The sequence below is a fragment of the Acanthopagrus latus genome, chromosome 13 (genome assembly GCF_904848185.1).
Source record: "Acanthopagrus latus isolate v.2019 chromosome 13, fAcaLat1.1, whole genome shotgun sequence".
Taxonomy (NCBI): Eukaryota; Metazoa; Chordata; class Actinopteri; order Spariformes; family Sparidae; genus Acanthopagrus; species Acanthopagrus latus.
Window position 1 is genome coordinate 13,600,588 of NC_051051.1, and position 22,731 is coordinate 13,623,318.

At 41.6% G+C, this 22,731-nt stretch overlaps 1 protein-coding gene across 6 annotated transcripts in view; it reads left to right on the forward strand.

Annotated features, from left to right (window-relative positions):
• Positions 1 to 17,433, forward strand: part of LOC119030930 (vacuole membrane protein 1-like) — a 63,008-nt gene extending 45,575 nt beyond the window's left edge. For 5 of the 6 annotated variants that reach the window (XM_037118898.1, XM_037118902.1, XM_037118899.1 and 2 more), the window contains 2 exons: positions 13,133 to 13,235; positions 14,433 to 17,433. In XM_037118898.1, the coding sequence (XP_036974793.1) occupies positions 13,133 to 13,235; positions 14,433 to 14,576 (247 nt within the window). In that variant the 3' untranslated portion in view covers positions 14,577 to 17,433. Of the gene's footprint in view, positions 1 to 13,132; positions 13,236 to 14,432 lie in introns of those variants that run through there. The other variant, XR_005078460.1, reaches the window with a different exon arrangement.
• The last annotated feature ends 5,298 nt before the right edge of the window (positions 17,434 to 22,731 follow it).

Sequence of the window (22,731 nt, forward strand, 5' to 3'; positions counted from 1 at the left end):
TAGTGTAATACCCTACAGAACATGCTAAATATATATATATATATTTTATATGTATATGTTTTATATGTGTATATATATTTTATATATATACATATACACACGCATTATATATAAACAAATATCTACTGTATTTATATATATAATCTAAGAATTACTGAAAATGTACAAAGCACCAAGTTGTTTTCACTGACATTCTGTTATCTTAGTTTCAGTTAGCAATTAGTTTTCTTAGTTTTAAGTTATTATTAATTGAATCAATAATTATTTTATTTAACAGCTTCCATATAAAAACACACAATAACATATTTCACTGTTAGAGTCATTTTACCTGGTGAATCCCCAGAGCTGTTTGTTGTAGTGTGTGTGTGTGTGTGTGTGTGTGTGTGTGTGTGTGTGTGTGTGTGTGTGTGTGTGTGTGTGTGTGTGTGTGTGTGTGTGTGTGTGTGTGAAATAAAATCTACAGAGGTACAGCTTGATTAGTGCTTTTCTAAGTAATCATGACAAATTATTGTTTTTCTCATTCAGCCAACAGGGAGTGTCCAGAAAACAGTTTCATGAAGAACATATTGTGTATTGCGACACCATGACACATAGCTGTGTGGTAATCAGAAATGTGTGTCATGTTATATTCATATAATGTCTTACTCAATTAATAGTACAAACTTGACTTTGGGACCTTTTTTACAATAAATATTTCTAAAAGATTTTCAGTCTTTCAGTAGTTTAAATCAGTGTACTAGATTTTTCTGAATGACTAATGGAAAACAGTTTGTTACAGAAATTCATTCTCAAAAGAGAGGTTTGGATCTGAGACTTGAACGTCACTAAGCTCTAAAACTGTCAACAGCCATTTTCATCACCTCTGTTAACAAAAATGACCAACTCCAGACTTTTTTTTAATTATTATTATTATTATTATTAGCTGGAAATAAAATGTAGAGCATATGCAAAGGACCTCCTTTAGAAGATGAACATAAGTGACTTAAAATTTCCATCATACATTTATGACTGTCTTATGTTCCTTTTGAGAGCTAGACAAAAAAAACTGTTTGGTGGAAAAAGAACTTCTGTCCTTTGACAGCTGTTCAATCAAGTGAAGTGTTCTTCCTTTTTCAACTGTTTTTCCAATTACTGTCTTTGGGACAAAAAAAAAAAAAGGGTGTCCGACATTTCAAACATGATGTATTACTTCTTCATGTGTTTTGTGGAAACAGATTCTTATACCTCTGGCAGATGGGTTTCACTCTTGTTTTCCTGCCATGCAAATCATTTAAGGTTAAATATATAACCTTCTGTCAGCAGGATAATAATAAAGATAGTTCTGCTTTGAAGTGCCTGTAAGTCACAATAAAACCTTCCTTAGATTCCTTTTGGGCTGATAACAAGATCTGATAACCAGGTCAGATGGAGCTGTGTCTGATCAGACTTGTTAGGTTTCTTAGGTCCTGTGACTAAGGTACAGATGTCTCCTCTTCAAGACCAGCTGTACGTGTACAGTCATTGTTTAAGTTGGAAGAAAATTCTGCAAACTCACGCTGAGCTGGGCTTTGATCAAGATCTGAAGCATTTGTATGTCAAAAAGATTCATGCTGTTATTTATTTAAAAATGTTCATATTGCAGTTTTTCACCTCTTGTGAACCCTGCACTGACTTCCCATCTTTTTTAACAAGACTTGAGAGTTTGTAGATTTCATTTTTTTTCTTCTTCTTTTTTTTTCTGTTTATAAAAGAGAGCAATTATGAGCCAATTATCTTAAATCTCTGGACCTCTCACTGAACACTTCACACCCCGAGAAAAACCCTGGCAATGCTTGGATACTTATTTATGACCAGTGCCCTGTGTTAGCCTGTAACGTGTGCATTTTATACACTTGAATTTGTGAAATTCAAGTCAATAACCCTAGAAAGACTTGATAGAACAAAGCAGCCCCTGCTGCTATGCTCCATATAACTTCAGGGCAACAGATTCATCTTTTTCTGTGCCCAATCTTCCCTGTCCTCCTCTCTCTTATCTCAGCTGGGGCTTCATCAGCCACTGAGGCTGAGATATACAGCAGGAAAAGCTCCAAATCACCCACTGCATGCAGTAATGGAACAGGGAGCTTTCCTGTGTTTGACATGCTGTCTGGACCCCTAGTCTCCTTGTTTGATCAGTTGTGAGTCGCTAACTCTGATTTGTGACACTTTCTCAGCAGCTTAATGTAGTGATGTATGATGAGGAAAAATAGAAGTCATCTCTGATTTTTAGAGCAGCCGTAGTGATGAGGCCTCTTTGGAGGCTTTGATACCGGTGATTCACTCTCTGCAGGAATCTGGTGTGTTTACACCTTGTTAGTGGTGACTGTGAGAGGACTGGGTTTAGTTTCTCTAAAGATCTGGGAAAGGACAATAGGTTATGGTGTTAGTTACATTTGTGAGAGTGTGAAAAATACAGAAAGTGAGAAAAGAGAAAATGAGACAAGAGAGACACCATTGCAGTTTCATCTGCACTGGTTCTTTAAATGTTCTCAATAATCCATCATTTTGATTTAGTTGGCCATTCTCCATGAATTGTATTTAGCTTGACAAATCCTTCACACTCGTGTGTCAAGGGAGGTACTATCGTTGTCAGGCTCTTGGAGAGAAAGCCATTGAGGTGCAGAGAGGAAGAGTCGAGACCTGAAAAGGTTTTCCAGTAGAAACCGGTGTGCTGGGGCCACAGGGGGAACCCGGCATGTCTCTATGAGAATGCATGCATTTCCATGTGAGTCCATCTCTGAGGCGGGAGTCCATTACCAGGACAATGGGACTGCAGATGGCTGTTCCTGCCACACAAGGCCATCGGCATTAGAGGAGCACCACAGGCAGGCAGTCCTGCTCAGAGGGAGGCCGGGGGGAGAGTCACAGGTCAGGGCAGGGCAGCCGGGGGTTGTATGAGCTACTCACTGGATCCTACTGGAACTTTCCAAATCACAGTCAGCTTTTTCATTCTTTCATAGTGACAATAAAAATAGAGGCAACATATTATACCTCAACATCTAACGTGGGAGTAAGCATAAATCAGTTAACAGAGTTGAATTGCTGCTCAGACTTTCCAATTACTCTCTGAATTTACACTGTTTGATCTGGTGTCTTTCTGTACTTCGATTTTGTGTGTGTGTGTGTGTGTGTGTGTGTGTGCGTGCGTGTGTGTGTGTGTGTGTGTGTGCGTGCGTGCAAAAAAAAACTAACTGCAGAAGATACCCAGTGTTTTTTTCAAAATAGGCTTTAAAAAACTTCTGAAAACCTTTTATACAGAATGAAGACTGTGGATTTAGTGCCTCAACACAGACTTGCAGTGAAAGAGCATTTTGGGAGGGGATCTTACATGACTAGGACAGCAAGTAAAACCTGTTTCAAAGTTCATATGATGCCTCGTTATTATTTTAATATGGACTTGAAAAATTGTGAACCTATTGTTCTAGGTTAATCGTTAACTGCGTCTTTTAGAACCCTTGAAAGGTAGTAAATTTGAAGGAGAAATTATTATTATTATTTTTATTTGTAATTTTTTTGTGCTAAACTTAAATACATAGGCTGCGATCCACTGTCTGCATGTGTGTCTCCCACAGCTGGGTCATTATTTCAACTCTTACAACTTACATTCAACTCATTAATATGCTTGCATCACTCGATATACAAAAAAATGTTTTTTTGCTGTGTTAGTGAAGGCGAGGCCTGCCATCGCTGTAACACAGCAGCACTGTCGAGAAGTGTTCACACATACAAGCCTCTCATTTTTAATTGTTGTCTGTGAACTTTTTGTACAGCCTGGTAGTTGCCATAACAGAAACCCTCAGTGTTAAAACCGATCCAACTCTCAAACTATCCTGTGTTGAGTCCTTTAATCTGAGGGAATTGGGTCTGAAAAGTCCTTGAAAAGTAATTGAATTAGATATTTGAGAAGAAATTGGATCCCTGCATTTTCCTGCTAGCGAAAGGAGGTCACCACACATTATTCTAACAATCAAGCAACTGAAGGAAAGTTGGGTTACAGGAGAAATGAGATTTCTGAGAACCATGCAAATCAAACTTTTCTGGGTTTTCACAGTAGTTCAGTTATTTGTATGCATGTAAAAAAGGTCTGCTACTGCATCTTTCCACTGAATTTCACCCATCTTGAGCACACCCCCCTCATTCATATAGAAACTAGTTTCATGTGGTTTCATGCTGAATGTGAGGTTGTCTGGGTTTAAGGTAACCATGACGTGGTCTTTTAAGGCCATCACCCATAGCAGACAGCGGTTCTTTTTATTTTCTCTATTTCCAGCACACACATTTATCCGAAGTGCACCAATTTTGCACACAGAATCTCAGAAATACACAAGAGAAGTCAACTGTAGTCTGTGCTAAAGCTGAAGTTATTTTACATGTGGGGATGTATTGTTCCTTAGCAGACAGAGACGGTTGCCTATCTTTTTGTTGAAGAATGGTTAGCGGATGAAAAATCCAACATGTCTGTATTTGTTTAGCTGTTTACACCTCTGTGACATCACTGATCCTATAAATACCCCTCTTTGAACCATATGAGCAAAGCCTTTCCGTGAACCCGATCTGCAAAAAGGGAGTGTTTTCGATCCTGTTAGTCACCAGTTGCTCTGGTCACCTGAGAAGCGTCCTCACAAAGATGGCATTGATCAGTCGTCTCCTCCACAGTCTGATGCCTCACTCAGTGTGAGCAAGAGATGGAGCGGCAGGTCGCAGTCGACTCTCTTTTTATTCAGCGTCGTTAAGTTTAATGTGAGGCCCTGCGGGGCGTCCATTTTCTCATCTCCCCCACTTCCATTCTGATTACCTTGGCCCACAAGCTCTGACAGAAATACAGAGGCAGTAACAGTCAGAGAGGGTTGACTTTGAGCCAGCACAGTCATTTAGAAAAAATATTCAATCGCTCAAGAAAACGTATTGTTCAGATCGTGCACTGTAGGCCTATGTCTGCGGTTAATAGCACACTGAGGGACTCAGGAGGGGTACGCAAAGATCTGAACGTAATTGTAGCTTTGATGAGTAAGTGTGTATGTGTCTGACAGAGGAAGACACAAAGAGAGGGAGAGGTCAGATACGTGTTCCAGATCTGGTGTCATAATTGTGCCTCTTAGGCACAGTGTATGTCCCAGGATCTCTTGCTTTATTCATCCCTTATTCATTCATTTGGCTCCCCATTCTCCCACTGTGTGCCACACTACACATCAAATGATTTTAACAAACAGTCAAAGCTATGACATTACTGATGTATTTATTAATCGGGACGGCAACTGGCTTGTGTGTTGTTTAAGGAAACAGTACACCGTTGATTCATTTTTAGAGCAGCTCATTTAACGGGGAACACAGCCTGACCTCGAGCTCTTAATCAGTATCATCGACTGAAGTGTATTGTTTTGTGAATCCCATGAAGATCGTAATGTGTGTTGTGATTTCACCAGTTGTCATGAGCGTGTGTGCCTGTGTCTCTGTTCTGTGAGAGGAGTCATCCCAGACAGACCGTGACTCAGAGGCCAGCCGGGCAGCCGTCCTGACCCCTCTCTCTCCGTCCCCACCCTGCCTCCACCACACCTCAGTCAAAACAGACATGTTGTCCCCCATCGGCCCAATTCACAACAGCAACAAGTTATGGAGAGGGAGCTGAGATTGTGAGGAGGGTTGCTTGTGATCCTTCTTACTGTAAATATCCTCAGTGTTGTCCAGTCCTGGAGAATACGTGAAAATCAGGCCAACCATAAATCTTAATTATGAGGAGGCTGCATTTTGTTTGTTTCATACCAGACACATAAATCATTTTCTTATTATTTTATTTTGTCAAACCTCAAAGATTCACCGCTGGGAACACGATTTATCACTTTGCAAATCCTAGGATTACACTGCTATGGGGTCTTAAATCACGTTTACACAATATAAATGTTTTATTGAGAAACAACGTTTTTTGGGGGGTTTTCTTTACTAGATTTTCTACTTCCTGTCCTCAGTGATGTTCCAGCACGTGAAGATATACTGTGGCATACAGTAATACAGATATCAGGAACTTTCACTTGTCTTCACTTGTTGGCACAACAACTGTAGCATGTAAACTCAAATGCAAGTCAATATGTACAAGTGATCAAAATGTAAATCAGATAACTATAATAACTTTTGGCAACTTTTCTTTGTTTTTTGTTGTTGTTGCTTTTTTCATGTTAAAACTCTGCCACAAAAACAGATTTAATTGGCCTCGCTGTCTGTGTTTGTGGTGTAACAGTCACTTGCACGGCAGCAAAAGCAACACATACAGTTTCGAGGTATTGGATGTACAGCATCTTGTGGCTTTTGACAGATACATCACGATGTATGTGGTTGTCTGAGCAGCAGTGTCGGAGTGTATATAAACCACAAAGAACTCCATACAGTCCCACAGTGTGCTGTATGCTAAAACAGATCCCACACTTCTGTGCTCCCTGGCTACCCTGCTGTGTTGGATAAGTGACATACATCGCGTTTATGGGACAGTCGAGCTTCAAACAGTCTCAAGTTCTCATTTATCCCACGTGCCATTAATTTTCCACCCCATGACCTCTTTTCTTTGGTGTGTTTCTGCCCTTCACATTTATTTAACATGTCGTAATGTGTTCATTTAACCCCTCATGTGTGTTTCATTTTTCTTGGGTTTTCTGACTTGCTGCAAGGTTTCCCATTTTTAATTGATAAAGTGTACGTTGAAGTAAGAATATGATAGGTGTGGTTATCTATGGGTCATTAGGTCTTCCTTTGAAAAGAGGTAAAACAATGTCACTATACATCCCATACTGCAGCCTCTCCTCCAAGCATGAAATGACAGGATGGATAGACTCTGCCCTAAACATCTTCTTCTGTTCGTCCTCCTCTTCCTTCTATTTCCAGCCTGCCTGTTGCTGCCGCTCTACAAGTAGCAGTATGACTTGTCTGGATTTGTCTCCAGTCACATCTGACTCATTGAACAACCCTTTCTCACCATAGGAAGGGTCCAGGCCTGGTTATCTGGTGACCCAGCAACTCCGCACACCTCCGCACTCAGACCAACAGGGTCTGTGTGGGCATGGCGACCTGAACCTGGGGGGGTCGGAGGGGTCGGAGGGCCGTTTTATGTGGCTGTCTGGGAAGTGAGAGGAATAATAGACTGCTATAATTGGTGCCCCCTGATTTCCTGGCAGCACTGCCGGATCCCAAGAGGATTGCATGTGTCCAAGCTTGTGTATATGTGTGTGTGTGTGTGTGTGTGTGTGTGCAGGCTGACACATGGATGGCTGTGGAGCAGGGATGTGATAAACACACTGGGCAAGGGGGATCTCCGTTCAGGAGTGGGCTCCATGCTTTAGTGGTGAAGTCATTGGGAAAGAGCCCCGTTGAACTGGAGGAGGAACAGACACACACTCGCAGGCAAACACACACACTCACACACACACACACACACAGATATTACCTTACAACATTTGCACGTGAGTCCAATTTTTCCTCACACACTCCTCATAGCATAATTCCATTAATTCATTATTCCAGCACTTAATAAAATCAAAATGGAACAGTAGTAATTTGTCACACTGATAGAAAAGAAATGAGTCAGAGTGTCAGTGTTTTGCACTGAGATGGCGCAGAGGTCCAAGCTTCAGAATCCCAGGTCAGAGTGCCGCCTAACCACAGAGTGCGTGTGCATCTTGCGGTGTCGGTGCTGTTATGTTAGGTGTGAACTGTGGCCCTGTGGAGCATTGGGTAACACTAGTGATTGCCTAAGCCAGTTGTTGTGATGATGTTGTAACCAGTTGGACCTGGCCAGGGTTTGGCTGTCATGTGAGCCCTTGTTCTCTATCATTCCCCTGCCTCAGAAGTCAGGGCACGTGCGTGTATGTGTGTGTGTGTGATCTTGTGTGCGTGTGTGCGTGTATGATCTTGTGTGTGTGTGTGTGTGCATGCCGGAGTGCCATTGGAGGTGGCAGCAGCCTTTAGAAGGGGCAGACATGTCAAAGGTCTCCTCTGACTCAAGGCCAGTGGAATTTAGTTTTCACCAAACGAACACAGGACGCCTAAACACGCTCTACACTCCATGCACAGCAGCAGGAAATGATAGTTCATTAAAAAATGAGAGGCTAACATGGCGTTTACAAATTAACCCTTTGCAGCAATAATCAAACTGCAGGAAGTTGAGATTTGTGGGGTTTTCCCTCAAGATCTCCTCTCTTTTTTTTCTTTACACAGAGCTCATATCCACCATATTTCTTTACTGAATATTGAGCAAGTTCGCCTCTTTCCATGGTTTCCTGTCTGACACTGTGCGGTGCTCGTTTATTGTGTGACGACAGGAGTGGAGGCCAGAATTGCTTTGAGTACAAAAATGCACATTTCCAATTCTCAGGAGAGCAGATCTGCAGCTTTTGATACCTGATTGTAATTTAAGTCTTACTTATTTGTAGCAGAGGATGCTGTTTTGTACCTACAGCCCAGCAAAAAGTGTTGTTCTCCAAAAAATACATATACTGTATGTTCTAGCATTTCTTTGATAAAAAAAAAAGTCGGTGACTCTTCTTCAGAAACTTTTGTCTCACACCTTTAGTGTGAAGGCGTTATTTTTTCTGTTCTATCGTGGATTCTTTAGAAAGCGGAGGTGATGAGTCCTTGTTAATGAAGAAGGAGAGCAGGAGAGGTCACAGAACTCACAAAATATCAGCACCTACAATAACCCCTGTCCTTTAATATTTAGAATTATATTGTCTCAATTATTATAATTTTTTTGGACAAATAAAATATTTATACTTAGTTTTTCATTGCACAAGTGTGTGTGTGTGTGTGTGCGTGCGCGCACGCGTGATGATTGCAACTAATCAGTTACAAACACAGAACAGAATATCTGTATAAATACTACTCTGAGATTTATTTTGATGTAGAGGTCCACCAACTGGCAGCTCTGTTGATTTTCACTAAACACACAGATGCAAATTGTCAAACAGCTTCTTGTTCGTATGTTTATGTGTCACAGTTATACTAGATGACCGCACCGAGAATGATTTGGAAAAATGATGAAAGAAAGTGATCGGTTCAACGACATCATATGACAGTGGTGCTGCTGTGGTTTCTCTCATGTCTCTGGACAAGAGCTGTTCATGTCCAGAAATATTGATCAAACTGTGTTGGTCCACTTAAAATTATTGGATTTAGTGGTAATCTTCTTCTCAAAACACACTCGTTTTGCATACTTGGATGGCACAGACTTGCACAAAGGCAGTGTGTATAGATCACAGATGTCAGTTTTCATTCACCTTTGTTTCATGTGCAGTCAACATATATTGTATGTTATATATAACAGTTGTATAACTGTGCAAACAAAAATCTGAACTCAACTGTTTTAGCTGCTGAGCTCCACTACATACGTGACACCTACAGTGTGGTCAGCCATATTAAACATTTTTAACATATTACTTCCTTTATATATCTTAGCTACAACTTTGTGTTTTATATGTAACCCTTAGCTTCTACTGTCCATTCCATCCGATAAATTAAATACAGATGTGTCCTTGTTGCGTCTAATTCATCTCTGAGAGATTTACTGTTGACTTTTCATTATGTTTAATTCTTCCCTTTTTCTTCCGAATTTATTATTTATGTAGTGACTAAATGTAACTCTTTTGATGGAGCTATGACCATTTGCACTCTCTATCTACTTCTACTTTACTTCACTATCTAGACGCCAACCGAATAACTATTTGATGTATGACTAAGAAATGAATTATCACACATACTGCTTATGTTTTAGAGTATGTGCAGGTATATAACCTACATCTATAGTGTTGATAATTAGCCACAAACGTTAACAGGGAATCATTTTTAGAACCCAAGTAAATGAAGCATCTTATGCTTTTTGCACAACTTCTGGAAGTAATTCAATTAACTCGAGAACAACTGTTATAAAGTTTGATAGGATCCACACACATTCAGGCTTCTGCGGTTGTAAAACCACCTACATTTTACAGTTTTATTATTTTTATTATTATTCTTTTTAACAATCTCATATTGTTTCTCTAAAAGGAGAAGAAAGGAAGAAGAGTCACATTTTATACATCTGTTTGGATTAACCGCCTTGTCTTTTACACTTGACTATAAATTTGCTATACTCATGTATATTTTTGAACACTAACACTAAAAAGGAGAATAATTATATGAAATACATAGGAGAATTGCTCTTATAATAATTTACAACATCCATGAAAATCCATAGTCAGTGTCTGTCCTTTACTGCCACGTTAAATGACGAGAAAACTTTTTAAGATAAAAACTGAAGATTTGATGTAATTTTAAGCACATTTATGTCGTGACTGTTTCAGCTTATTAAATGAAATTCGAGACAGGAATCTATGTGCTTTATTTTCGTCATAAATAGTTCTGCCATTCATAGTTTTGATTTAGAAGTAAAATTACTCGAACCAACATGCATGCCCCTCTACAGGAATACCTAAGTATTTTTTTAACCAAATGATACTGGCCATAAATTGAAATTGATGACCCTTTTGTAGTTAATACACACATTTGTCAAGAGCTTTTGAAGTGTAAAAATCCAACTGTAAAAAAAACCATCCTGCTTTTGAACGTTTGCTTTAAAGTGATTTAAAGTTGTTGTTTTTTTTTTCCTCAAACTGATTTATTTCCCCGTTCTCAAGGCCACAGTGTTTCAGAGCCTCACAAAAAAAGATACAAGTGAGGAGTTTTCTGCTACTCTCTCTGAAAGCACAGGAATGAACAAAGCAGTGATTGAAGTTTGTTCAGTAGCTGCTGTGTAAATTGTTCGGGCTTAATGTTTGCCCAACTACACCTTATGGCTGTTATAAATTTCAGCTTCTTGTCATTCTCACCCATGCCTCGTCCCGACTTAGAAATGACCATAAATACTCTTTTAAATTTCCAAACTTTTACTGAACATTAAAGTCAACTTTTACAGCAGTTAAAGTACTATGTAAACATAATCATCACATATATTTAATGCATGCAGAAGTTACACAGATGTCTCATTTAAATCTAGTTTACAGTAAATCCATTTCATCTCAGATTAAGACAGATAATCCTCTGAACCTTTTTCACAGAAACACAAAGAAGTTCAGCTCAGGTACTCACGGATAAATTATGGACACACTTACAGCAGAGATTGTTAAATCCAATAATTTCACAACCCCTTCAGCAAAAAGTGAAAATATATTCCCAAAAAGCACAAAATCACGAGATTTTTAATTGATAGAGCAGTAGTCAGTCCTGACTCTGTGGCATTAAAAGTGTGTTTTAGACTGCTAGCTTTGGGCTTCTTTGTTGGTGGATTTGCCCAGGCTCATGACTCAGTATTGCTCATCGTGTAGGAGATGATTCGCCCGCCATTTCTGAAAACTCTTTCTGTCGCTCTTTGTTCTTGCCTGTTTACTTCTATCTGCTGAACTAGTGGATTTTTCCCTGCGTTTTTCTTGTGCAAACTCATATTCAGCATTTCATCCAGGTTATACCATTTTTAAAATTGGTACATTTCTGTGTTTGTAGATGTTAGGAATGTGTGAAGTGGGGGATGGGAAAAGGAGAGGCTTTGTTTCCCTCCAAAAAAAAAAAAAAAAAAAGAAAGAAAAAAAAATCCCAACTTGATTTTTGATACCATGTCCTAACAATTTTCTATTGTGTAATCTAAAGCGTGATCCATCTGTTCGACTTCCTCTCTGCTGTATGCCCATTCACATGTAGGATATCCATTACCTGGTATAAAGTTAATCATTACTGAAAGGCTTCCTTGTAAACTCAATCATTTAACACAACCTGTTTTTATTCTCACCATAACATAGGTGTGTGTACGTGTAACTGTGTGTGTGTGGAGGTGGGGAGAGACGGAAATGACTTGCCTCCTTCAGAGAAAGTTATCAGCTATAAACTCAACCGTATGTGACATGAGTGCCCACGCAAACCTGCCAGAAAATCTTTGATGTGTCTCTGAGCTTTGACGGGAACTGTATAGCGTGAACAAATGATGTATAAGTCGAATGTAAGGAATGTTTTGAAACAATAGTTCAGGGGATGTAATTGTCAGTGTATAGCCACAAAAAAAGAATAAGTAAAGGTCTTTAGTATGTATTTGTTTAGTGATTAATCACTAACTCCAGTCTAGGGATGGGCCACTGATTCGCTATTCTAGGGCATTCTCTGCAGCCTCTCGCGTCTTTTTTTTTTTTTTTTTCGTCTTTGAGTGTGTGTGTGTGAGAGAGGGACGGGAGGGGAGGTGGGGGGGTAGTAGTATGCTTGTAAAGGGTTTCCTAATATGGGCCGTCTTACAGAGTGCCCTCCCCTCTGAAGCCATCCCCCCCAGATCTCAGCCAGTGATGACACAGCTCGGGTACGACTCACTTCCTCATTAATTGGCTGAAACCAGTTCTTACAGGAACCGCCTATGATAAATGTGAGAGTTCTGAGAAGTCATTCATTTCTCCTCGCTGCAGCGGCAGAGGAGGCACTGCAGGGGAGTTGAACGAGTTCACCGATGTGTGTGTGTGTGTGTGAGAGAGAGGGAGAGGAAGCCGAGTATGTGTGCGTGTGTGTGAGAGAGAGGAGAGGAGAGCAGAGCGGGAGAATGTGAGTGACTACCGCTGCCGTGGCTGCTGTATGAGGACCAGCCAACTTTATTTCTATCTTTAATTCTTTTTGTTGATTTTTTTTATTTTTTATTTTTTTACTGTTTATTTTTGGTTTGTTTGTTTTTGAGCAGTTTTATTTTCTATAGCTGCGGTACAGTCCGTACCTTTTTTTTTTTTTTTTTTTCTGTGTGTGTGTGTGTGTGTTTGTGGGGATGAGCTGTGAAGGGATTGCACTCGTTGCACTCTCCGTCTTTCTCTCTTCTCGGAGAGAGGAAGCCGGGGAGGCCGACACTGTACAGGACATAGGACAGCATGCCTCCCCTTTGTTGCTGCCCTTGGGCTGGTGAGTAACAATGATGTGACGTGATTTGTGCCCCCCCCCCCCCACTCTCTCTCCCTTTTTCTCTCTTCTTCCTTCCCTCCCTCTTTCCCTCCCTCCTCACCCACCCACCCACCCCCCCCCCCCCCCACTCTCTCTCTCTCTCTCTCTCTCTCTTTCTCTCTCTCCTTGTTGGTTGAGGCAGAGCGGTTCCGCTGCTGGGTGCGGCACTGCAGAAGCCCTTCAGGGAGTACTTGGAGGCCCAAAAGGCCAAGCTGCACCATCACACCGGAGAGGGGATCCCAACTGTAAGTACAGGGGCCTCAGCCCCCAGCTCACAGCCTCTATTCATTCACGTGTGCGCGCCAAGAAAAGAATGTGGCCCCCTTACTTTTGCCTCTTTCACTCCTTCTCCCTCCACTTTTTTTTTTGTCCCTTTCTTCTCTTTATCTAAGCCGTCCTTTATAACTCTGACCCATTTTCTCTCCTGAGCACAATTCTGTTTTTCTGTTTTCACCTCTTTACCTGCTTTCAATTCAAATTTTTTAATGAGTTTCATATTTTTTTTAAACCTGATCTTTAGGAGAGAAATGTTGACGTCGTAGATTTGACTCTAACCTGTAGTGATACAGTAGATTACAGAGGCTTGTTTGGGGCCAGAATGACAGAGTAGTTTAGCACTGCACTGGGCGGCCTGGAGGGTAGGGAGTAGAAAGAGGGGAGGAGGAGAGGGGCCAGTGTGGGGTCTGGCTCCACTCGCTGTATTGAACTGTACTACTGTAGCGCGGGGCGTGCTGACTCATGCTACATCGTACCAATTGGGAGTGTGTATGTGAGTGTGGTCACTCCCCTATGTGTCACACACGCACTTGCACTCGGTGCCCCGCCTGAACCCAGCACTGACTGTAGACCGGGGCGGGCCCCCCCCCCCCTCCGCCAGTGACAATCCATCAAAACCCCCCTGTCTAGAACAAAAAGAGCCAGTTGTAGCTGTAGCCTATTTCTCTTGCAAAGCTTTTTTACCTCCTCTGTATCTCTCACTCCCTCCTTTTACTCTCTTACGCTCAGTGATTCATTGAAAACGATTTTTCTTTTTTTATGCACTTACTAGGAAGGAGAAGAGGAAAAAAAAAAGGATAGAATGAGTTGCACAAGGACAGATTAAGGCATTTCTAGAACAATGTTCCTTTTTTCTTGTAACTTGAGCCCGCAGTTACAGGAGAGAAGCGAGGCAATTTAACTTGGTGGAGGCAGGCTGCAGGCTGGGGTCAGTGGGGGCGTTAGGAGGGAGGACGGTGGGGGCTGCCGCGTGTTTTATTACCCCTGATCTCTATCTGTCCTGCACATGGAGCTGGATCCCCACCTAGCCTACAGCATCAGGAGCAGAGGGGAGAGCAGGGTGTGGGGTGAAGGGGTGGGTGAGGGGGGGTGGCCTTCAGTTTACTGACCAAGCTCCTCTCCTCTCTTTCTCTCTCTCTCTTTGCTCCCTCTGTGGTTCCTGGCAGGAGGAGAGCTGGCTGTCGTGGCTTTTTGAGAAGGTTGTGGTCATCATGGTATGCTTCTTTGTCTGCTCCATTGTCAACTCCATGGCCCAGAGCTACGCCAAGCGCAAGCAGCATGAGAAGTACTCGGAGGGCAAGATGGAGTGAAGGCCAGCTTACATCAACTTCCAAAGCTCCCACCACTCTTTTCCACATTTCTGGCTGATACCCCACCATTATCTGAAGCAAAACATCAGCCTCCATCTGGTTTCTCTCTTGTTATTGTAGCAACATGTTAATGTTGAACTCGGACTTCCATTGACTTGCTCTTGAAGGCTTTGCATTTGGTAGTGATTTCCGCGGTTGTTCTGTGTAAGGTAGGTGCTAGTTGGGGTGCGTGTGAATAAGCTGTTGTTAAGTGTCCATGTTGGTGCTTTTCCTGAGCACGTGAGAAGAAGCTGCTGGCAATAATTCTCCTCAGTGAGGCCTTAAGCTGCACTGTTTGTTCCACTAGAAGAACCTTAAGTTCTCATATGTCCGTAGAGCCTCTTGAATTGACTTTATTTGAATAAGCTAAGATTATTCCTTTGGATTTTTTGGTGCGTGTTCTGTAAAACCAGCGTGAAGTAATCTGTTCAATAGCCCATTTATTTATTATCTATATTTGCTTGTTTATTGGTAAGATACAAGTATTTATGATTGTACCGTAGACTTGTTGTTCAGTATTGTCTTTGGTTAGATAAGACTTGTCTGTACTTAGTTGTGTCCACCTCAGCACCATCTCATTTCTACATATTACAGAAGTCAGTTGTAGCAGAGCTGTTAATGAATGTTTCGTGCTGTTTTTTGGTGCTGTAGATGACCACTTCTTCTGTGTGTGCAGTAAAGCTCATACTGGTACTTTTGGATGAGAAATGATAAATCGGCCATGAATCACCCTGCTGGTCCCTTTGTCTGCCCTTATTGTTCTGCTTCCAGGAAGAGAGCACATGAGTCAGCCCGGGGCTACTTTACCAGATGCAGCCATATATTGAATCAGATCTACGTCTGTGTGTGTGTGTGTGTGTGTGTGTGTGTGTGTGTGTGCGTGTGCCTGCGTGTGAGACGGAGAGCTAGACGGAGATAGTAGGTTGCGTGGCTGCCACATTTGTTGCTCTCCCTTTTATCTTTTATGGATTAAAGCAGATTGTGTCCAGCTAATAGACTCAGGGTCTGCCTTAAGTCTCAGTGCGGCAGATAGTAGCTGTTGCCTTTAACTTAGAGACAGTCTATGTCATGGTAAGTCTGTTTCTTTGTCCTTAATTGTCCACGGAGCTTCTTTTTTTTTCTCTCTCTTTCATCCTTTTTTTTTTCCTTTCTCTTTACTCCAGACGAGGACAGCAAGCTCACGTTTGACATCACATAAGCTGCTCCTAAAGCAAATCTCTGCGTCTCATGCGATCAAGTGTTCATTTTTTGGTCTTTTTTTTTTTTTTTTTTTTTTTCACTCCTTGGATAACGTCAGCTCGCTCTCGATACATGCAGTACCTTCTCTTTTTCTTTTTTTTTCGTAATTGCCAGTGAAATGTGCTATTTTCTTCTCCCTCTCTGTACCGCTGCTGTGCTACGCTGGACTGAGCACAGTGGGCGCTAGAGCAGGCACAAGCAGGAGGGGAGGGAGGAAAAAAGAAAAAAAAAAAGAACCCTCAAGCGCACAGTGAAAAGCGTCTGTGCCGTTACCTCAGCTGAACCTTCGAATGAACTCGTTGCACTGCCCCAGTCACGGAGCCAGGAGACGAATCACTCGAGTAGATTCAAAACAGAGGGGTACTGTTGAGCGGGCTGAACCCTGCGCTCTGCACCAGCTCTAGTCAGAACATTCACATCTCCTCTTTTTCTCCCATCATGGTAAGTCGGATTAGGATTTTTTTTTTTCTCTCTTTTTTTTTTTTTCTTTCTTTCATTGTTGTCTCTGTACATGCGTACGTCTCAGGCATGTCCGTCACTCTCTCGGCCTGTCAGATAGCTTATCAGACTGGTGTTGGCTGTTAAGATTGCAAGGCGACAACAGTCTGTAGGCTGTCTGACATTTCGGGCTCTCTCATCTGACCAGCATCCTGTTTTGTCCTCTTTGTGTTATTGTCACTGTCTCAGTTAGCATCAGTTCCCATTCAGAGGTGTGTGCTGCGATGTCACTTCTCTTTATCCCAACCGCTCGTTAAAAAAAAAAAAAAACGTCAGCGACATGCGTCTATTGTTTATTTCCTCCACGCTGACGTCTGTGAGGGTTTTCATGTGGTTTTATGTGGGGAACTGTGTTTTCACATGTTTGCAAATGCAGATGTAGTGATGTCAATAGTGTACTTCTGTATATGTGTGTGAGCGTGTGTGTGTGAGTTGGCTCTGTCCTCCTGAATTTCCAGAGAATCCAGACAGTACACACCTTATTGCAACACATCACATTGTGACACCCATTCCAAGGTATGGTACACAGAGTGCTCACCCCTTCCCTTTTACACTTCCCTCTTCTCGTTTACTGAGTACTTTCTTCTGTTGCTCAATACGCTGTTTTTTTGTAGGCGGCTGCATTTTATTGGAACAACTCTCATGAGGGGGTGTTTTTCTAAGGGCCACAAATTGGTAATTATACAAAGCTGAAAATCATTGCTTGACCAGTGGATGCTTTTGCCGCAAAGCCTCAGTTTTATTTTAGAGTCTTCTTTTTCTTTCTAAAAAAGAGCAAAAGGGTAAAACTTTTTTCCTGGTCATAAAAGCAAAATCATTGGATAACACTGGAATGGCTCGCTGGCTTAGAGAGTGTTTTTCTTGGCAGTTTCAGGATGTCCTGTTCCATAAGGGAGCCCCCTTTTGGCATGTCTGTCTGAAAGTGTGTGTGCATGTTTGTCTAGAAATTCTGTTTATATTACTACGTGTAAGTGCCTGTATTACTTGTCTAATACATGTCTGTACCTGGGTTATTTTTGATGTGTACGCACTGTTTTGTTTTCCATCTGCCTCCACTATAAATAAAGTCTGTTGAAAAGAGGATCGGTGTTCTGTTCATTATGTGATAAGTCTTGACCACACTAGCCCGGTGTTGACCCTCAGGCCTCCAAAGAATCTCACATGTCAGCCGAGAAAGAGGGACAAGGAGGATACTGAGTCCATCACAACTCCGATTTCCACGTCTTGTGTTTCACATCCAAACATTTATCACATTACTGATTTGCTCGCTCCACCCTGACATCATCTCCATTTCAGATTCCAAGTTAAGCATTTACTATGAGTTGTGAATTATAGCTTCACTTTGATCCTGTTCCTGTACTTAAATCCAACACTCTTAAAACAGTATTTGTATGTTTAGTGATTAATATTATGAGTGCGAAACATTATTTAGTGAGCAAAATTATTCCACAGTTTTAATATAAAATGTATGCTATGACCTACATTTAGCTTACTTGCCATATATAAATTATTGTTAATATTAAATTGTATTTATGCTAAAATGTATACATGAATCAGATGGATTCATATATCAAACATTATACACCACATTCAATTGTTTCTATTTGTTTTATATGATCTCAGATCAGTTCTCTGTGTTAATGAAGTGAAAAAGAGAAAAAAGGGGAACCTGACATTGGTGCGTGCGAGCGCCGTTGATCTCGTGTCCTCAGGTCAGACGTGTGACCTGCACTGAGGGACCCCTGTCGTGAACAGCGCTGTTCCCAAAGCAGCCACACCCTGAGCACCACGAAGATGACTATTTCCACCCACCTCACCCCACCCCGCCCTGCCCCGGGGCTCTGGGCTGTAAACCCAACATGCAAATCCTGCCTGTCCAAACAGGCAGGGGGACTGACATTCAAATAATGACACTGCTTTTGTCCTTCCTCTCTTTTCTCTCTCTGATCTCTCCATATGCTGTACATATACTGCAGTTGAATCTGGCGGCGCTGGTCGAGCTTCTGGCACAGTGACCCCCACACGCACCACCTCCCTCCTCAGTCTGTCTCTCACTCCCCAGATTTTTTTTTTTTCCTCCCCTCCCTGTCAGCAGGCTAACCGCCGAGGGATGCTGAAATATCACTGACTTCATCCGCCACCCACCCACCCACAAGCCCACTCTGCATTTGGTTATCCACTTAGTTCCTTTCACACTCTGTCTCATTAAATTATGCTGACCATGTGGATTTTTTCTTTCCTTTTTTTTTTTTTTTTTTTTTTTTGTTCTAAATCACATTAAGGTCCTTTGTTTTTGTAAGACGCAGTCAGGGGGTCACGTCAGACCACAGCGGAGTGAGCAGGCAGGCCGAATGGTACAGAGAAAGATGCTTACCAAGGGAAAGTTACAATTTATGTGAGTGTCGCCAAAGATTAGCCGCTGTTTTATTTACAGAACCAGTTTTAGAATGAGGGAAGATACAGTATCACACTATGTGGTATCAAGCTGATGTAAGCTTTCCGTTTTAGGAGGAATATTATTAAAAAGCTATTCTCTAAACTTAAAGTTACAAAAGCATGTCATTAAAATGAAATACTGTGCGTTGATGTTTTGATGTAAACTCTATACACATATTTCCATTCTATACATGACAAAATACAAGCCTCCCCCCCCTCCACCTTCAAATGTGCCTATTGTTACTTCATTTTGCATGATTGAACGTGACTGTACAGTTTGACAGTGGAAGGCTGTTTTCGCTCCACTCATCTCCAAACTGAGTCATGTTTATGAAAACACGAGTGTGGACGCAATCGCGGGCCAATATTAAACAAGTGCGATGTGGAAATCTAAAACCTTCTCGCGCACGTACACTGATTATGTGATTTCCTGTTAAGAAAGGGAGGTCTTCCAGTATGTTCACGATTTTAAACCGTTTCAAAATGGAATGCATTCGCATGTTCAAAGATTTTGGAATTGTCGGAGAGAGGGAGGGAGATGTCATTTGAAGGGTTTTTTTTAAATAGCCAGTTCAAGTTTTTGTGGTGCAAAACATCAAAATGCAGACAAATGGACATAGATGTGTTCTTTTAATATGAGATTTATCCTAACGAATCACTTTTTGAGGTTACAGGATTCCTTAAAGGCAGGAAAGTTGTTCTGTTTCAGTTATTTCAACTAAAAATAATGCTGATTATAACAATAGCATTATTCATATTGAACTTCTTGAGACAGACTTACAAAGTGCTCCAAAGTAAAAACAATGAAAAATCCTAAAATAGTCAGAATCTAAAAGTAAAGCGCGGATAAAACAGTCAAATTTAAACAAAACATTACATCTGCGGTGTGACTTCTACAAACTGAGTGTGTGAAGATATCTTTAAATGTCAGACACACATGTTTGTGTGTGGACACATACATCATAGCAGTGGTTAGTGCAAAGCCCCAGCCCCCTAAGCCTTTGTTTCCTTTATTGTGGCTTTAGCACACCAAGATCAAACACGCTTATCAGATTCTTCATAATTCACTCCATGTGAGAGGAGAGATATTATTGGTCTCGTTTGAATGAGATCAATAGGTCGATTCAGGACGACCGTGATGAGTGTCTGACTTATTAACGGGCTCTTGGCCGACTCGTTCTATGATTTACAATTACCTAAATACACTCGAACCGTTACTAATGATGCACTGTTTCTCGGAGTGAACTTGACACAACAAAACACCTCTCCCTGCGCTCTGCTAAACTAAATTATGTGTGGGTATTTTAACAGAGCATAGTTAGGCAGGAGCATCTGCTGTTCCTGCCCACACAGTGCCAACATGGCAGACAGCCTAATGGCTGATGCCAGGTGGCAATGCGAGGGCACCGTGACGAAACGCACATCCGCACTGTGGCTCTTCCGGCCGGCCATGTTCTCAAGGAGTTAACAGTCCTCTCCGAGTTGGGTTGTGTCCTTGTTGTTGTGCTAGTACGACATAAGTCGATTTGCAGTGTCTTTGAGCTTTATCCAGTCTCATTTTGTCAGTTTTTAAGGGGGAAGAAGCTCAGTGAGTTAACTCTTTGCCACAAATGGTTTGGGTCTGCCCTAACGTTTTCTTACAGAAAATCTTTATGCTTCTACATGTCATAACAAGAGAGGAGGAGGAGCCTTCGACCAGCATAATGGCTCATCACGCTTCTAACATTTCTCCTTCCTTTAATGTCCCAGGAGCTTTGCCAAGGAAACTGCGTCATTCAGGTGTGTCATAAATACACGGTGGGGATGTGAGTGGCGTACTAAGACCGACAGACACAATACAGCAGCGGCATGCCTGATTGAGATGAGGGTAAAATTGCAGAAATGTATGCAACACCCCCAACACACACACACACACACACACACACACACACACACACACACACACAGTCAGAAGCAACACACCCCTTTGATGTCAGTAGACGTCACTGAGTCACCCTTTGGAATGCTTAAAATCTGACAGTATGGACTCTCCTCCGCAGCACGGCGCTGAGCTCGGCTTAAGCGCGGCTTTACGTGTCAACGCAGGTTTCCGTGTCATGACATGATGCCATCTCAGAAACATTTCCCAGGAATGTCTCACACTGCCTTCCAAGCATACCAATGCTGGGAACGTGTGGTCTGCCCTTTGCATCAGTAGATGCAAATTAGGCAACACCACAATGAACCGGAAAATCTGCCGATAGATGGAAACGCGCCGCGCAGCCTGATTTATTGACGGCTGTGGGGAAATCCCGATTGATGTAGTAACTTTCCAGCTTCAGGTAAGTAGAATCACAAATGTCCTCCTGCCGGTGGCGCGGGATGAAGTCAGTCTTCCCCCCTTAGGTGCTTTAGAGTCTGTACATAATATCCGGACACCAGTGGAGAAAAAATACATGACCTGAGGTTGCGTCGACAAAGAAAACATTTTGAAATCTATCTGATTTTTTTTTTTTTTTTTGGCCTTTATAAACACACTTTGCTCGCCATTTGCTTTATATCACTTTCATAGCATTTCATCCAGCAAGGTTGAGCCACACGTCTGTCATTATGAGTCATTCTACACACAGAGTTTTGCTTTTTGTGTTCTTGTTTTATACATTTGGTTTTGGTTTTTGCAAAAAGCTTAATTTTTTTCTTTCTCTTGGGGCTTTATTACTGTGTTATGACTTGCAGATATATTTTATAATTATCAATTTTCAGCTACTTTAATAATTATGTTTTATTATATCTCACTGCCCAATGTTATATTCTGTAAAAGAGCACTCATATAAATAAACTGCAAACACTGAATCATCTGAATGAAAATGGTTTGTGGTTATTTATACCTAATCTGTCATTAATTTAAACTGTGCTTTGCCTGTTTTAATATTTGAATCTGCTGTGTCGAATTCATGGCAGCATGCAAGTAGCCTACTGGATGAGCTGGATGAGAGGGCTGAGTTGATGTTGATCCTCGCAGTGTGTACAGTTCATAAACCTAACCCTAACCTTAGGAACTAAGGATCTTGGGATTGTAGGACCCTGACAGGGCACATATAGAACATGGTGGCGCTGTCACAATATTCGAATTTCTAACTTTGATTCAATACCTTGAAAAATGTCAGTATTTGAAACCATGGGGAAGAATTCACACAACTTTGAGGACATACACTTTTGATTTTTTTATTTTTTTTGTATTAAAAGATAGATAGACAAAGCCTGTGTACTGTGTGTTAAGTGCTTACGGTAATTTCTTTCTGACCATAGTCAGAGGAGTGGGAGGGGAGGGGGGTGGGAATGTGGACACTGCAGCGCAGCGTGTCGACTCTCTGTCGGAGGGAAGAGGGAGAGAGAGAGCACAACCAGTATCAGTACCGATGGTGGAAAAGGAGTATTGAAACAGATTCAAATATTCAGCTACGATCTGCACTGATATTCCGATACGTGTGACAACACTCGGACATTGGACCTTTTGTTATGTTCCCATTATGTGCCATATAAAACCTGGGGAACATAGGTATCAGGTTCACTAACTCGTATCTCTTGTGTTCATCTGTTATCGGACAGAAATCTGAAAAAAAAAAAAGTTCTGGTATTTCTTGGTGTCCGGGGGTGAGCACAGACATATCTTGTAGTCTCGTCATCATGAGGTTACCATGCCAACATTTCGTATGTGTAGGGTTTGGTGTTTGCATGCTAGTGTGCTAATGTTAGCAGGAGATGTCATTTAACGGTTGCGCACATTCTCTCCAGATACTGACTACTGAGCCGAATTCGGTGCTCTTGCCCTCAGATGTAAATTCTGTTCACCTCAGTTTATGTGGAACCTGTGATCACTTTTTAAGGTGTTTTTTTTTTTTCAACAAAATACAGACAGGAACCTATGCCATTGACCACACTGTCCTCTGTGTCTATAAACTGC